We start from the raw sequence: 17,234 nt of genomic DNA, 5'->3' as shown, positions 1-17,234 counted from the left end.
CCCCTAATGTAGTTCGTATTTAATGCCTAGCAAAACAAGCCATTGGTGTTTTTTGATTGATACTAAACCTAACAATGGTTGTTTAGTTTACATGTTGTCATTGTTTATCTGTTATTGGTTATATCCAATTCATATTTTGTTTCCACTGTTTTATGAAGTGTGGTTATGCATGTAGTGTATGTGTTGCAGAGAAGAGATTATGGGAGTGTGGTGTGTTATCGATGTAAACATTGATAGGTGATTGGGTGGTCCTGAAATATATTCTTGTTCATTGTTCGCAGCCTAAGAAGTGTTTTGATATAAATTTCTTGGATCTGTGATAATTTAAGGCTTGTTTTTGTTTCTATTTTTTTTTAACTGTTTTTTATCTTTTTATTTTTTTTTTTAAACTGGGAGGTTTCATATAGCTAACCTGAAACTCTGTACTTATGTAAATTTGGTTTTTGTTCCTCCAAAGGGGATTGTACTGGTCGGCTTATCACTAACGTAAAATTATCTTCCTACTATAGCAAATTTTGATCTGTATGTGCATGAGTAAGGTTAAGTGTCCGTTGGTTTGTATGGTTGCTTAAGGATAGGTTTGAAGCTTGCGAGAAGGGATGAGTCACTGAATATGCGAATCAAATAAGGTTACGTGATATCACTTGAATTTTATATGGGAGTCAAGGTTGGAATGTATGAATGAATTATAGGCTCAGGTTGCCTTTATGAAAGGGAAGGGGATGTTGAATGCGAATAAAAGCTATGTTGTGTAATAAGAATTGAAGTGGAATAAAAAGCGATAGACAGAAAGGCTGACAATTATGGAGGTGAGGTAGGCCTATTGAATGAAAGTGCGTTCTGCAATGGTTTTTGTTGCTGAAATTGTAAATAATAGAATAAGATACCATAACTTGGTGTAAGGATTGCGCACCGCTGTGATCAGTAAAGCCTTACTAATCAGGGCCACCTATACTAGTTTGGTTTGCTGTTAGGGATCAGACGAAAGCCCCCCCCCCCCCCCCCCCCCCGATCACCAATCCGTGCTGTCCACGTGGTGATGAAAAACGGTCAAACTCCAGCCATGAATTGAAATATCTGAGGTTTTTGTCCTGTATTTGTTACTAGAAACGGCTGTATTTGTTGTTGTGTGTAGTGTATTCTATGTATATTTAATTATATCATCAGGCGTGTGTGTAGTGTAATAGGTGTCACGTATAGATGCTACGTTTGTAGTTTCCATAAATGGGCTTTTCATTTTTTAGGAACTAGACAAAAAGATAATTGTAAAGAAAATTGTTGGTGTATACAGCATGCTTATTTGCAGAAGGTGGTTTTGTGATTTTTTTTATACTTACAAACCATTAAGGAATTATTTAATTTAAGAAATTGGATGCTGAAACACTACTGCGTGATTAGCAGTACGATGTCAGGTGACTCAGACTCTGTACTGAAGCTGTTGTCACAAGAACGAAGGTAGGATGTCTCAAGGGGTTCTACTAGCGTGCTAGGCCCACATTCGGCATTAGGCCTAGTCTTAGACTGACACGGGAAGCGAATGTTTTTCTCTAACGACTTTGGATGTACTTATGACATCTTCGAGGGATAATTTTATCTGACCCTTTGACCGCCACAATATGTTATTTTTGGCAATTATATTCTCCTTTTGGGGCCACTGTTACGGAGGCCTAACAGACGGGAAGGAATACACCACGGCTCTGAGGATGAAAAGATGCCTTTAGGATAACGCAAGACTTACAGAAAGAGTCCTATTCCGTAGGTCTTGGGATGGCGTCTTTAGATCTGTATTCCTTATTTGTATGTAAATTGTTCTTTTTAAAATTCTCCAGTTTTCCATATTCCTTTGGTGTCTGCGATTCATTTCATATTACTAGGCCACTTGGCGATTGGTACTGTGATAACATTAGTGAGATGGTTATTTTGTAATGATGCTTTTTCCCATGTATCCAGCAAGATCTCGGCATCGGAAAGCATATTAATACAAACTAACAACAAGACTCCCAATCCCTTATTTGATGTAGCTCCGTCAGTGCCTCTCACGGGGTGCACTGTAGGCATTTTTAAGGGTCTTAGCTATTTCTCTCGACACCTAGCTGCACTTGCTGATATGTATCGTTCTACTTTACCTCCATTCATACTTACTTTCTCCCATGTAATAATTACCTAGATATGCTTGGGCTCTGAATGGCCTTACATGTCTAAATATTGTCCTGCGCTTTATTAAATTAATAAAAGCCAATGAAAGGTCTGCCTTTATTTACCCAGGTCTTATGGAAAGGAATTAGTTTTTCCCTCCACAACATCCTGTTAATGGCTGGGGAAAGCCTTATTGCTGTCGGTTGTAGGCGTAGCTAACAATTCTCTTGGGTCATTTTCAAAGCACACCTGGCTTGACCGCTTTAATCTATGGGCGAGCCAAGAAAGGGAAAGAAAAGATCAGCTAATAAGTCATTCACCCGGATTTGAACGGTCTAAGAATATAATCCTTTAATTTGATACTCTCTTTATATTGTTTCCTTCACTATTTTGGTTTTCAACCACGTGGTGACAACAAAGTTGAAATTCTTAGTCATAACAAAGAGCAAAATTGTTATAAAAGGTTATAACAACACTAGCAGAAATAATCTTAATTTTGATATCAAATAATTTTATTTCTCGATTCTTATTGATTATTAGAAGACAGGATTCTTTACAAAGGATTTATTAACCAAGTTTAATATAGTAGATTTACATTGATGATTGTATTGTTATATAATTTATTTAATTAAGTGAGAAAGATTTTGTACAACAAAGGTTTAGTTATCAAATGTGGTCATGGCGACTGTTCGTCAGATGAAGGTAGTTCTATCACAGAAGATTCAATGAATTCGTTAAGACAGACTCATTTTTTATGTCTTCCTTTATAATGTTATGATTATGCTCAATAGCCTTGACCCTATTTTCCTTGGATATGTTAGTTGCATCTGTGATGCTTTTGATTGCTTGGTCTATTACAAATTTATCAGTTTCATTATCCTTTTCATATTTAGAATGAAAAATCCGATACACATTATATGCCGTTTTTTCTTCCGGGCGAAGAACACGACGCGGGAAACTCGATGGTGTTTACTGAAGGCTATTGTGCGAGACAAAGAATGCCGAAGTTAATCCTCAATCATTTAATAGGGTTTGACCAAATGTTTTAGTGAACTGGCCCAGTGAAGATGTGGCAACGTGTATGCCATATCTTCTTTAGTTTGTCATTTTCCTGCCCTTCCCTTAGTGAAGCGAAGGCATCGGGATTAAGGAGAATCGGCAACGCCGCAAATGAGCTTGAAGTTCGCAAGTAAAATGGTTCTACTATAAATTCTCGTGTTCCTGTCTTCCCTGGGTAGTCAAGTTTTCCACACCAACTTTAATCTTTTAATGTTTGGTCGAAGTTTATAACTTGAAGGATGCTCCTCTCCTCCAATTCCATGTCCTTTACCTTCCTTGGAGTAAAGTAGATTAAACAGGATTCACACAAATCGTCTAATTCTTGACTCGGCCTTGTCAACTATTGGTCTTCTTTAATTGGTACTTAAGACAGACATGTCTATTGTTGTTATTTTTCATATGCTGATTCACGACGTTCAACTTATTTGCTTTACGACTTTCAGCTTCCAATGATATGTTGTAAGGAATCATTTCCATTTAGTTCAGAGATATGTTCATTGAACTGTAACGGTTTTGTAGTGATTATCCGATTTAGCAAAAGCATTGTTAAAATTTGAAAAAGAAATGTGGATAAAAACGTTTATGTTGTGATGTTTTTTTTTTTTTATTCCATGCTCAAATTATTTTATCAGACATCATGGCTAGGATGACTTTGTATTTCTTTGTTACAATCAAACGCAACAATTTTTGCTATTGTAATCGAGTTAGATTGTGCCTCGTGAGAGCGGTTTATGAGGCGGTATCTTTTATTTTGAAAAGTGGAGCATCTCAAGACTATACAGTACATGTACAGAGTACTCAATAGGTTTGAGTCATTTGAGCGAGTGACCCCTATATCGACTGAATTGACAGTTAGGAGAGGTAAATCGCCTTAATTTCGAACTGGCGAGGACAAGCTGGTTTTACATCTTGGAGGGAAACAGTCTGTGTGAAAAATCTGTTCCTTACTTCATTGGTAGATTGTTTATCTAGCTAGGATGCTTCTCATTCATCGTGATTACCCATTATGATTTGTTTGAGGTTTAAATCTGATAAGATATAGAGTTCTATTGGTATTTAATATGTAGATTCAACTATTTAAAGTTGTTTAAATATATAGGTATATATATATATATATATATATATATATATATATATATATATATATATATATATATATATATATATATATATATATATATATATATATATATAGTGTATGTATGTGGAGAGACAGTTCTAATCTGAAATAAAATGGAATTGCAGAAGGGTTTTGAGTTTATGCTCATTGTAAACCTGATAAGAATATTATTTTGCTTTCTTAATTGATGAGCCGGATATGGGCCTAGATTTTATAGGCTGTGGACAAATATACAGTATAGCTAGCTGATAATGGAAGTAATATGGGTTACAACAACCCAATTGAAAAAGGGTAATGAATAATTTTTCCTTGTATTGAAATTTAAATGGGTATTTTAAAGGAATTACTAATATTGAAGATGTCTCTTTTTTGTTTGTTTGACGAAATTATGCAGAGATTATATAACAATTGGTAAACCGCCGTATTTTTACAGATTGAATTAGTGACTGATATTTTTTGGTTAAAATATGTATCGTCTACTATAGTTACGTTTTGACACGACGGAGTGAGAGGCCTTGGGTTGAAGAGTCTCTCTCTCTCTCTCTCTCTCTCTCTCTCTCTCTCTCTCTCTCTTCACATTCGATAGGCCTAGATGATTACGCCGATAAGGAGGAATAACCGGGGTTGTGTTTTGGGTCTCTTAATACCTTTAATGGTATGTTGTATGTGAGTGCTTGTACGTGATGGGTCAGGCAGTGTTTCACTTTAGTGATAAGAAAAGACACGACTGGCTCTGGGTGCTTCGCTCTAACCAGCGACTACTGTTTTTACCTGGGACGGTTTCCGTCGGTTCTGTCGAAGGACGTTGGGAAGGAAGCAAGTGACCCTTTGGAATGGTCAGTTACGGTTACGTGCACCTCCCTTCCCCCGTCCCTCTTCACCTGATAGCAATCCCCATATGAGTACCATTGTCTGCTAGGGTCTTTTCAGCGCCCGCCTTTCTCCCATACTTCGGAATTGTTTTACCCCCGCTGGGTACCTGTCTCGGTGTATGCTTGATTACGTTTCGAGTAATGCGGTTGGCGTTTGGAATGTTTGCTGCTTAATTTAGGGAGTTTATTTTCTATAAACTGGTGTGATGTTTTCTTTCTATGATAATAATATTTACTATGTATGCTTACTCTGCCTTATTGCTTTACAGGCCTCAGACACTGTTCTGTAAAGGCATGCAAACTGGGGAATAAAAATATATACGGTTTCATTCTTTCCTTTTGATGTCCTTGTCTTTTTTTCAAAGTATAGGTATTCGAACGACAAGAATGACGAAAGTATGTAGGATTTAAAATATTTTGTTAAAATTATATAATATGCCCTGAGAATGTAGACTTATCTTGTGAGTGATTTATCATTGCAAGGTTAACTTAGTCTATTTTTCATTTCGGGCTCCAGAACTCAGCGCATTATGTGATCTACTTCTCGTAGCATTGAGGATATTTTTATGCCCTCATCAATTTTACTATCAAATCTTGATGATAATCACTTTTATCAATCTTAGTTATCTTAGGTATTCCAGTTTACCTTACTGCTTTCGAAAAAAAGACGTAGATGGGTATATTTTCATGGGAAAATTATTTCAAGAAATATTCACAGGGGACCCGATCATTGCAGTGTTATCAATACATTTGTTTTGAGACTGTGTGTTCCTATTTACTTTAAGGGCTACTTTCCTTGTTCTATCACGCAGGGGAGCCCTACTCACTACACGGCATACGCATTAAGTTTATCGTATACATGCTAAAGTATTTTGCATATCAAAGCACGATTGGTGTTTATTGTCAAATTCACATTATCGAAACACTTTGGAGGACAAGAAAGTCTTCAGTTTCTTCCTGAATGAAATATTTCTCGTTTATCACTTCTCGAATTTGAATTGTTTTATAGCATAATGAATATCTACATAGCTGCAATCTATGACATTCTTGGTATCAGTAGTCCGAATTTTCTGCCAATTTCTTCAATTCCAACTCATGAGCCTTGCAATTTCTCGAAATTCACCAAGTGATTATCAGGTTCCTTTACCCTTCTGCTTTCGGAGAAAAGACGATCCAAAATCAAACCATTGCATTCTAGTCTTGGGTAGTGCCATAGCCTCTGTGTCATGGACTTCCTCTGCCATGGGGTAGAGTTATCTTGCTTGAGGGTACAATTGAGCACACTTCTACCTCATTTCTCTCCTCTTTTTTTGAAGCTTTTATAGTTTGTATATGAAAGATCTATTTTAATGTTGTTGCTGTTCTTAAAAAAATGTTTTATTTCAATTGCTTATTACTTGTAGTTCATTTCCTTTCCTCACTGGGGTATTTTTTTCCTGTTAGAGCCCTTGTGCTTATAGCATCCTGCTTCTCCAACTTGGATTGTAGCTTAACCAGTAATAATAACAATAATAGAAATATATGAATTCAGGAAATATTAGCAAGGGTCTGATTCAATGCCCTGACCCCGTCCTCTTTCACTGTGACGGAATCTCTCTCTCTCTCTTTCTCTCTCTCTCTCTCCGCTTCGAGTTATCGAATAGGCTTTTACGCTTCGATTGGCAGTGACCGTAGTACTTCTCACTCTTGTGCTTAATGAACGCCGAGAGTACTATTAGCATAGTTGGGTAACAGGACCAAGCTATTTCCAAAATGCTGGGGGTTTCGGCCATGACTTGGAAATGTAGAATGTCTCATTGTATTGTCTTGATGGATGTTGCTTGTTTTTTTTTTTTTTTTTTTTTTTAGCGTTTTCCTCGTGTTAATTACTGTATAGGCTTGATAGTGGGGTGCTTGTTCTTTCTTTACCATTTTCTTCCTTTCAATTACAGTATTTTCTTGATTGTTAGTGCTTTTTTTCCTCAATTACTGTATTTTCTTGATTGTTAGTATTGCTTGTTTCTTCTTTGTCATTCTCCTCCTCTCATATTCATTTTGTTAAATTATATATATATATATATATATATATATATATATATATATATATATATATATATATATATATATATATATATATATATATATATATATATATATATCAATTTGATATACGAATTTAAATATGCGGTGTTTCTCTCTATGTTTGGAATGTCGTAATTATTGAGTGTCTATTTTACAAGACCAGCTTTTGAGAATTTGTTGAACAATAAAGTAAGTACATTTGCTAAGGCTTTCAATCGCTTTCGAACAACTTCATAAAGTGCTCCATTTATATGAGAAGTGGTTTTACAAAATAACAGGTTAAATGATATTGTCTATCAAATTTTGCTTGCCACCATCGATCGAATGTGAGGAATACTTCGTTTATCTTCCTCAAAAACAAATCCGATTACTTTGTTGTTTAGAAAGCCAAACCAAGACCCAGAATGTCGATAAGAGAGAGATAGCGATGCAAGAGTCTGAGAATAGCGAAGTAGGTTTATGGGTTTACAGGAGTAAGAAAACGCCGATACGGCGGTGAGATAGTTTGAAGGAATTTCTTCTTTTCAGCGTTGCTATGTCATTAATAGTTAAGGTTTCAATCCGTATACATAGTCCAAAGTTAATAGTATAATATAGTGACGCCTGCTTAATGAAATAGTTTTTTATTCCGATGAATAGAAACATAATACAACCGTCGTCTGGATGTCATGAATGGCGGACTGGCTGGTGTGGAGGTCGGTCCAGGGGTTGGTTGGTGGCTTGGCGCTTTGGGGATAGGGGCAGACAGGTTAGGATGTAGGTCCCGAAGTGCCTGGGGCACTTTGCCCCACAAACTGCACACTGACGAACGCACTCCGCGGTCGTAGTAGTGGGCATGGAGCGTAAGGTATTGCTGGCATTGCATTGCTTTCTCACTATGCACGGTTGGTATCCGTTAGCAATGATTTGACGAATGAAGAAGAGATGGTCCTGAAAAAAAAATCTATTCTGCTTGTGATGTAACCTGTGGCTGGTTGATATTTATTATTTCCGGAGACATCTGGATGGTGTACAATTATTGTTGTTTGGGTTTATACCCTCTTACAGTCGTTGGATAATTTTCTGAAGTTTATTGACTGCCGCTTCAGAGTTGGGTTGCATATTCTGGATTTAACCGAGAAGTATATCCTATTTGTAGATTTTATGACGAACCTGTATGTTAGTTTTTCAGTTGATGTCTGTTGTTATTCATCAAAATATCATAAACTTGAAAAAAAAGATGAATAAACGAATTAAATAAATGCTTACAGATACGTATTGCAGGTGTTACCAAGATCTAGAGAATAATTGCGTACTTTGGATTCTCTGGGAAAACCAAAGCTTAAATATTTAGCGTATAGAAATTTGTAAAACTACTAGTAACACTTTTTGGCATCCTTCCTGCATGAGCCTTCCCTGTTGGATTGCAAGATTCACTCTGCCTCTGCTTTTCCCTGTCAAGTCTGTGATGCATTTCAACTAGTTTGAACGGGTTGCGTGACTAATAATGTTTACATAATTCCAAAGGTTTTAATTTCACTGCATTAATATCTTAGGTAGACTGTAGCGGAGGGACGGTGATAAAGAAAAAGAGCGATTTCACGGTTTAGTTGTCAGTCTAGTGTGAAATAGAGAATTGCAACTGATCGTGTATTTCTGGTTTTTCCTCGATTTAGTACGCCAGGTCTCTCTCTCTCTCTCTCTCTCTCTCTCTCTCTCTCTCTCTCTCTCTCTCTCGTGCTTTCTTAGCTTCCTGCAGTGGACATTTTAACTGTAAACGGTACCTGCGCTGCCTTGGGCGTTCTGAATTTTCTAATAGAATTCGTTTTCTATTCCGATCATCTAATAACGGTTTCGTTAAACGCTTTGTTTCTTCAATGTCACCTTTTATTTATCTTTTAGCTTCCCTGTGTTATAATACCAGTGATGCTTAATCATAGGGAATTTTATGAATGGAGGTCAGCTCTCAATCATTACGCGAGTGTCTCGTAGTAATACAAATTGAACCTGTTGAGTGGATCTAATTTGCGGTTTAGTTGCTGATGATGATAATAATGTGATGGAATGAAGATTTAGTTAGGATGGTGTTTTTTTCTTGCGATATTAGTATATTATATATGTGTGTATATATTATATATATATATATATATATATATATATATATATATATATATATATATATATATATATATTTATATATATATATGAGAGAGAGAGCATGTTTACAAGGATTTTGGTGCTTTTGTAAGAACTCTCTCTCATATATATATATATATATATATATATATATATATATATATATATATATATATATATATATATATATATATATATGAGAGAGAGAGAGCGTGTTTACAAGGATTTTGGTGCTTTTGTAAGAAATCTCTCTCTCTCTCTCTCTCTCTCTCTCTCTCTCTCTCTCTCTCTCTCTCTCTGTTCTTGTGAACAGTACGTGGCTCTGTATTTATTAATTGATTTTAGCCCCGTTCAGTGTTGATTCTCAAATTTGGGTGTAATAACATTCCATGGTCCTTTATGTAGTTTATTATATAAACCATGAGCCATTAATTGAGTATAACTGAAAACAAAAGAAAACACTTTTAGGCTAATGCCTACAAAACTGGTAGGATGCCATTGGCTATATCAAAGGTACAAATAAAAACATATAAAACATAATATCAAAAAGGTACAAAAATACATACTATAAGCAAATTAACGTATCTTACCACAATTTTGGGGACTTAATCCATTAGATATACATGAAGAAATCCATGACAAATAAGTCACATTTCATGTGCTTGAATCTGAGGCTGCAGTTGTTGTGATTGTTTACATCTACCCAGTAGAGTGGGAAGTACCTCGTCCACCTTGGTGGAATGTATTTTAGTATTGTTTCAAGACTCAGATATAACTAGGTGTTCTAATGACAGTAACAATGGCTCCCCTAAATTGTGATAACAATTTAAACAATAACTATACTATTGGGGAATGAATATGAGATTCTTTACAAACAATAAAATCTTAATATACAGGTTAGTCCATTCCATACTAAATAAAAATATACAGTACATAATGACTTAAATGCTCCCTGATGGGGACTTCCCTGTTGTACTTTCTAATAACATTACAACTGAATGAATAGGCCTTTCTAGAATTGTAGCTGTCTTGTGGCGTTTACCATTTTCATCAAGAAAAGCATTTGCTACTAATAATTTAATTTTTCTAACATGGCCAGCTTCATCTGCGTTTGTTTCTAATACCCGGCCTAACATCCACTTGTTGCGAGGTAGATTATAGTCTTTGATTAAAACTATATCATCAATTTCTACATTCCTTTGAGGCTTTAACCACTTTTGGCGTATTTGTAACGATTGTAAGTATTCTCTTTGCTACCTTTTCCACAACTGATTAAGAAGACATTGTACACGCCTCCATTTTTTCTTTGAAAACATGTCCTCTTTTACAAAATTACCTGGAGGAGGTAAGACTACCTTAGACTTCAATGTCAGAAAATGATTAGGTGTCAAAGGTTCTACATTTAAAGGATCATTCAAGTTATCTGTGGATAATGGTCGCCCGTTTACAATATTTTCTGCCTCAGTCATGAATGTTCTCAAAGATTCATCGTCTAAAATTTTACTATTGTTAGATAGCAATACATTCAAAATATTTCTAACAGATCTTATTTGTCTCTCCCAAACACCACCCATATGACTTGCATGAGGTGGGTTCATTTTAAATGTTATAAAATCACATTGGTCCTTTAATAATTCATTTTTAATATTTTCAACCTTCATTTCTCGGAGGCACTTTGCAAACTCTTCTCTTGCACCAATAAAGTTGCTACCTTGATCTGAACGCAGTTGTGCGCAATGGCCTCTTCTACAAACAAATCTCCTATAAGCATTTAAGAAAGAGTCTGTACTGAGAGAATGGGCAGTTTCAATGTGTATTGCCCTAGTTGACATACATGTAAATAATACACCATACCTTTTGAGCTCTTTTCTACCTTCCTTAATTATAAATGGACCTAAATAATCAACTGCACTGTAAGTGAATGGAGAAGACATTTCTACCCTATCCTTTGGTAAATCGGCCATCTTCTGTGTAAGAGTATCATGTCTAATTTTTCTACAAGTTACACATTTTGATATATGTTTTGCTACTAAGGATGATCCACTTATAATCCAGTAACCACTAGATCTAATTTCGTTTAAAGTTAAATTTCTACCTTGATGGTGTACTTTATTATGATAGTGACAGATTATCAATTCAGTAATATGACTATTCTTTGGCAAAATCACAGGATATTTTACATGGACATAAAAATTACTTCTGTTTAATCTACCACCCACTCTTATTAAGCCATCACTACCAATAAATGGATCAAGCTTGTACAAATTGCTAGATTTCCTTAAACATTTATCAAATTTGTTATTGCTTATACTTAACAACTGATATTCATATTGAAAAGCTTCTCTTTGGACTAATTTTATAATGGTAATTTCTGCCTTAATTAGCTCTTCTACAGACACATGAACATACTCAGTATATAATGATTTCTGTTTCAATTTATCAATAAACCTATTACATAAAGCTAATGACCTTCTGGCACGTGTCCAATCTGAGAAGTAATTAAGTCTGGTAAGTATGGTAGCATAATTATTATCATCAGTGTTAATTGCCAGTGACACTTTCTTTAATTCTGGATCTTCATCTGTAACTTCAAATGAACATAAAGTTTCATTATCAGCATTATCATGTTTTAAGAATTCAGGTCCATGCCACCACATATAGTTACTAGTCAGATCATGAACAGACATGCCTCTTGAACATAAATCAGCAGGATTATCATTTGAGGAAACATATCTCCATTGTTCTGGTAAGGTGTGATTTCTGATTTGCGCAACTCTGTTTGCAACAAAAACCTTAAACTGTTTACATTGATTAGCTATGTATCCAAGAACAATTGTACTATCTACCCAAAATACTTCTTTACTAATATTGACCTTCAACTCCTTTTTTAAGAAATAACTCACTTTCACTGATGCTAATGCAGCAGTGAGTTCTAACCTAGGTATTGTAAAAGTTTTCAAGGGAGACACTCTTGATTTAGCCATAACTAACCTAGTATGTACTTGTCCATTTGCATCTGTCATTCTTAAGTATGAGCATTGACCATAACCCTTCTCACTAGCATCAGAAAAATGATGCAATTCATAGTCTATGACATTCATGTTGGCTGGTTTATAACATCTCTCAACTTTAATATCTTTCAATTTGGGTAATTGACTTAACCAGTTTTCCCATTCAATAATAACAGTTTCAGGAATAGGATCATCCCAGCCAAGGTCTTGTTTACATAGGGTTTGCAAAACTTTCTTACCTGTAAGAATGAATGGTGATATCATGCCTAGAGGATCAAAAATAGAGCTAACTATGGATAAAACATTCCTTCTAGTACTAGGCCTTTGAATAGGTTTGACATTAAAATTAAATGTATCTGTTTCAGTACACCATTCCATACCTAATGTTCGTTCCACTGGCAATTTATCTTTCGTTAAATCAAGATTCTTAACTGATTGAGCAACTTCATCAGGACACATAGCCTTTAAAACTTCAGCATTATTGGCAACAAATTTGTGCAAATGGAAACCACCCCTTTTACATATCATCTGACTGTCTTTGGCTAAGTTTATGGCTTCCTCCACTGTGGCTACAGACTTTAAGCCATCATCCACATAAAAGTCTTCTTTAATGAACTCTGCTGCCTTTTCAGTAGTTTTATCCTTAAATCTATCAGCAGCAGCTTTCAAATCATAGTTTGCAACAGATGGAGAGCTTCTAGCACCAAATAGATGAACAGTCATCCTATATTGAACAATGTCGCCATCTAAATCATGGTTATCAAACCACAGAAATCGTAAAAGATTCCTGTGTTCTTCATTTACTAAAACTTGGTGATACATTGCTTCTACATCACAAGTAAATGCAACAGAATGATTTCTAAATCTACACAAAATACCAGCTAGACTATTTGACAAATCTGGTCCCTGAAGTAAACAATCATTCAAACTTACATTTTTATACATAAAAGAGCAATCGAATACTACTCTGATTTTGTCAGTCTTTCTGGGATGGTAAACCCCATGATGTGGCACAAACCAAACCTTTCCATTAGTTAGGCATGTTTCATTCAAAGGAACCCTTTCAGCATAACCCTTATCAATCATATTCTTCATGAAATTTATGTAATCATTTTTCATGCTTACATTCTTCTGAAGCTTTTGTTTTAAGTTGGATAGTCTTTTCTGGACTACTAACTTATTATCTGGAAACTGAATACCATCTCCTTTGAGTGGCAATGGAATTTTAAGTTGTTTACCATCAATAATCTTAATACCATTACTAACAATTTCAATAAACTGTCTTTCTTCTACTGACAAAGCTACCTCATCGTCACTAACATTACTTATGAAATCAGATTCAAACATCTCTCTGACATGATGAGGCTCATACACTTCTTTTACTTTGGTTGGTACTGTAAAAATGTTATTTGATATCATGGAATTTATTTCAATTTCTTCAACTACTGTTCTATTAACAACAACATCACTTTCTAAATTATTCTCATTGACATTTACATTACCAATAATTCCCCATCCAAGAGCTGTTCTCTGACCATAGGGCTCATTTCCAGACCCAGGAATGATTTCTAAAGGTTTGACAGCTTTTATACAGTTTATGCCTATCAATAGACCTATCTCAATGTCAGGATTATACTCTACTAGCCTTCCAGCAATTTTCTTAAGATGAGGCCATCTTAAAGCTGAACATTTTTTAGGGATTTGTGCTCTTCTTGCAGGAATAGTTTTTCTAGAGTAGACACATGGTAAATTTACAGTACTATTTTCATTTATGCCCTTCACTGATAAACCAAATACTTTAGTACTTTTTATAGCCTCTTCACCCAGCATAGTCGCTATCTTGATGACAGAATTTTGGCCATTGACATTCATATACCTTAGGACACTTTCTTTGATAAAACAAGCATCTGACTGATCATCCAATACTGCATATACCATGACCTTATTACTTGTATTCCTATGGCTTAACCAAACAGGTACAATCATTGAGTGAACATCAGCTGAAAAATATCTGTTAACATTAATTCTATTAGCTACAGCTACAGCCTGTTCTTGTTGGGTATCACCAGAACTTGGTTTTTTATTCAAGTTTTCATCATGTAGAATTGTTGGGTGCCATCTCTTGCATTTAATACATTTCCTTGGTCTTTTACAATACCTTGAATAATGACCAATCTTGAAACAACCCCTACACATCTTTTTATCTGTCAAATATTGGTTTCTTTGAGCAAGATCAAGTTTTAAGAACTCTGGGCATTTTTCCATATCATGGTTTTGTCTACAGTAATAGCATGTAAATCCTACATTCATTTTACTCTCGGTTTGTTTTTCATTTTTAGATTTATTTTCATCAGATGCAGCATTTGTAACATTATTAACTTCATTAAATTTAGTAGCAAATGATGTACGCCTTGCAACCTTACTTTGTGGTTGTTTTTCTTTAGGTGTAAATACTGTATCTCTCCTATTAAGTGCACTGTAAGATGATGTTGGATTACATGCCTTATTGGCTTCATCACTTATGAACCTTGTAAACTCTTCAAAAGATGGATATTCCTCTTCATCAATTGTGATTCTTTTAGTTACTATACAATTCCATCTCTCTGCAATTTGGGCAGGCAACTTCTGTAACATAAGTTTGTTTTCTTTAGGATCGTTAAGAATTGCTAAGTACTTTATGATTCCCATGGCTGTTTTACAGTGTTCTAAGAAATCAGAAAATTTCCTCAAACCTGGACCATCATTAATTGTAATCTTAGGCCAACCTTCAAGCTTGCTTCTAAAGGTATCAGCAACAATAAATTTATTTCCAAACCTATCATGAAGTATCTTCCAAGCTTTGTCGTAAGCCTCTTGGGTCCCAAAAGAAATAAGATTATCAATGGCAGTTTTAGCTTGACCATCCGTATATTTACCTAAGTAGTACAATCTTTCAGCAGCATCATCTGTTTTATATTCAATTAATGTAATAAATGATGCTTTCCATTGAGGGTACTTCAGCAAATCTCCAGAAAATACCTCTGGTTCTTTAGCGGGTAAATTGTCTTTACGTTGCCTTGCAGCAAACAAGTTAGCTAGTTTCTCTAAGTTTTGATTTTGAAGATCAGCAAAACCTTTTAAAATATCCCATTGATAAACTTGACTGGACTGTACGTTATCATTATTGATAATGTTAGGTTGTTCATGAAAATCTGTCAGGGGTTCATGAGCGTGTAGCCTTGGTCTATTAACATCAGGTTGTGTATTGCAAGTGACGGCATTTTTGGGATCTACTATTAGCCTAGGTTCACCTACTACCTCATGGGATGCCTCATCTATAGTACTACAACCTAGCCTAGGCTCATTTGGTATTTTGAAATCTGAGTTCAGGTTTGTTTCTTGGCCTAGCCTAAGTTTACTTGGCTGTGAGCGTCCTATGGGCTGGTAATTATAATTATGGTCTAGCCTTGGTTTCCCTGGTTGTATGAAATCCGTTGGAAATCTAAACACCTGAGCATTTGGATTTAGATCAGTTGTTACCTTTATTTCTGCCTTCCTTTTGTCTAAATCTTTGTCTATACTATCTAAACCTCCAGCAAAGGAAAGGGACTTTTGTACACTGGAACCTGACAATGAATAATTTACAACTCTACTATCTTCAAGATATCTGTGCAAGAGACCTTCAGTGGGTTGCTTATTTTCACCTAACGGAAAACTCAAGCATGACTGTGGATCAGTTTCATTTTCTTCCTCTAAAATTTTATTAACTGCACATATCTCAGCATTAGTGGCTTCAATTTCTTTGTCAATTTCTAATTTCTTTAAATCTGCTCTAGCCTTCTCCATTATGTCATGGTACTTTCTTTCTGTGCCTAACCTAGCCAGTTTTGTGCTTAGTTCTATTCTCTTAGTACTAGAAACACGTGAAGATTTACTTCCACTTGTATGATGCGACCTACTAGATGAAGACTTTGACCTTTGAGAGACATTTGACATTCTATCTTCTTGTTCATGTTTCATTTTTTCTTTTAATATTGTTAACCTAGTGTGACTTTCAAAGCATATTTCCTGGTAATTATACTCTAAACTCCGTACAATATCAACCTCTGGTATTTCTGATTCTTTCACTTTGGAGAGAGTTAAGTCAATATTCTTTAATTCTATTTGAAGCCTATTTGCAACATCCTGTAGTAGGCCTACATTACAATCATTTTTAGAAAGTGCCAAATCTGCTTCCTTATTTATCTTGCCTAACAATCTCTTTTGTTTTTTTAATTCATCAACCAGAAGATCAAAATTATACATCTTACCTTTTTCTGATTGCAATCTCACTCGTTTACCCATACTAGGTGATATAGGCCTAGGCCTAGGTTTCAATGAATGCAAGTCTTGCTCTTCATCTTGGCCTAAATGTTGATCTTCATGTTTCTCTTGTTCATTAAGCTCCATTTTGTCTTGATTCGTAGATTTTCCACATTTCCTTGGTTAGGTTCGGCTCCTATTCTTGGGTTCATCAATCCTTAACCCAATTGTGTTATCTTGTTCTTGTGAACAGTACGTGGCTCTGTATTTATTAATTGATTTTAGCCCCGTTCAGTGTTGATTCTCAAATTTGGGTGTAATAACATTCCATGGTCCTTTATGTAGTTTATTATATAAACCATGAGCCATTAATTGAGTATAACTGAAAACAAAAGAAAACACTTTTAGGCTAATGCCTACAAAACTGGTAGGATGCCATTGGCTATATCAAAGGTACAAATAAAAACATATAAAACATAATATCAAAAAGGTACAAAAATACATACTATAAGCAAATTAACGTATCTTACCACAATTTTGGGGACTTAATCCATTAGATATACATGAAGAAATCCATGA

General features: G+C 35.2%; 1 protein-coding gene across 1 annotated transcript; it reads right to left on the bottom strand.

The window, feature by feature from the left end:
- Positions 1-10,616: 10,616 nt before the first annotated feature.
- Positions 10,617-16,802, bottom strand: LOC137633044 (uncharacterized). The gene has a single exon (XM_068365209.1). The coding sequence runs from the start codon at positions 16,800-16,802 to the stop codon at positions 10,617-10,619; it is 6,186 nt and encodes a 2,061-aa protein (XP_068221310.1).
- Between the last annotated feature and the right edge of the window lie 432 nt (positions 16,803-17,234).

The sequence above is a fragment of the Palaemon carinicauda genome, chromosome 42 (genome assembly GCF_036898095.1).
Source record: "Palaemon carinicauda isolate YSFRI2023 chromosome 42, ASM3689809v2, whole genome shotgun sequence".
Classification (NCBI taxonomy): Eukaryota; Metazoa; Arthropoda; class Malacostraca; order Decapoda; family Palaemonidae; genus Palaemon; species Palaemon carinicauda.
Note: the sequence above shows the minus strand (reverse complement) of the source record. Positions and strands in the feature narration are given on the sequence as shown.

What these genes read in the sequence shown, in the direction of transcription:
- LOC137633044 (XM_068365209.1), bottom strand. Translation starts at nt 16,802, where the DNA reads ATGGAGCTTAATGAACAAGAGAAACATGAAGATCAACATTTAGGCCAA.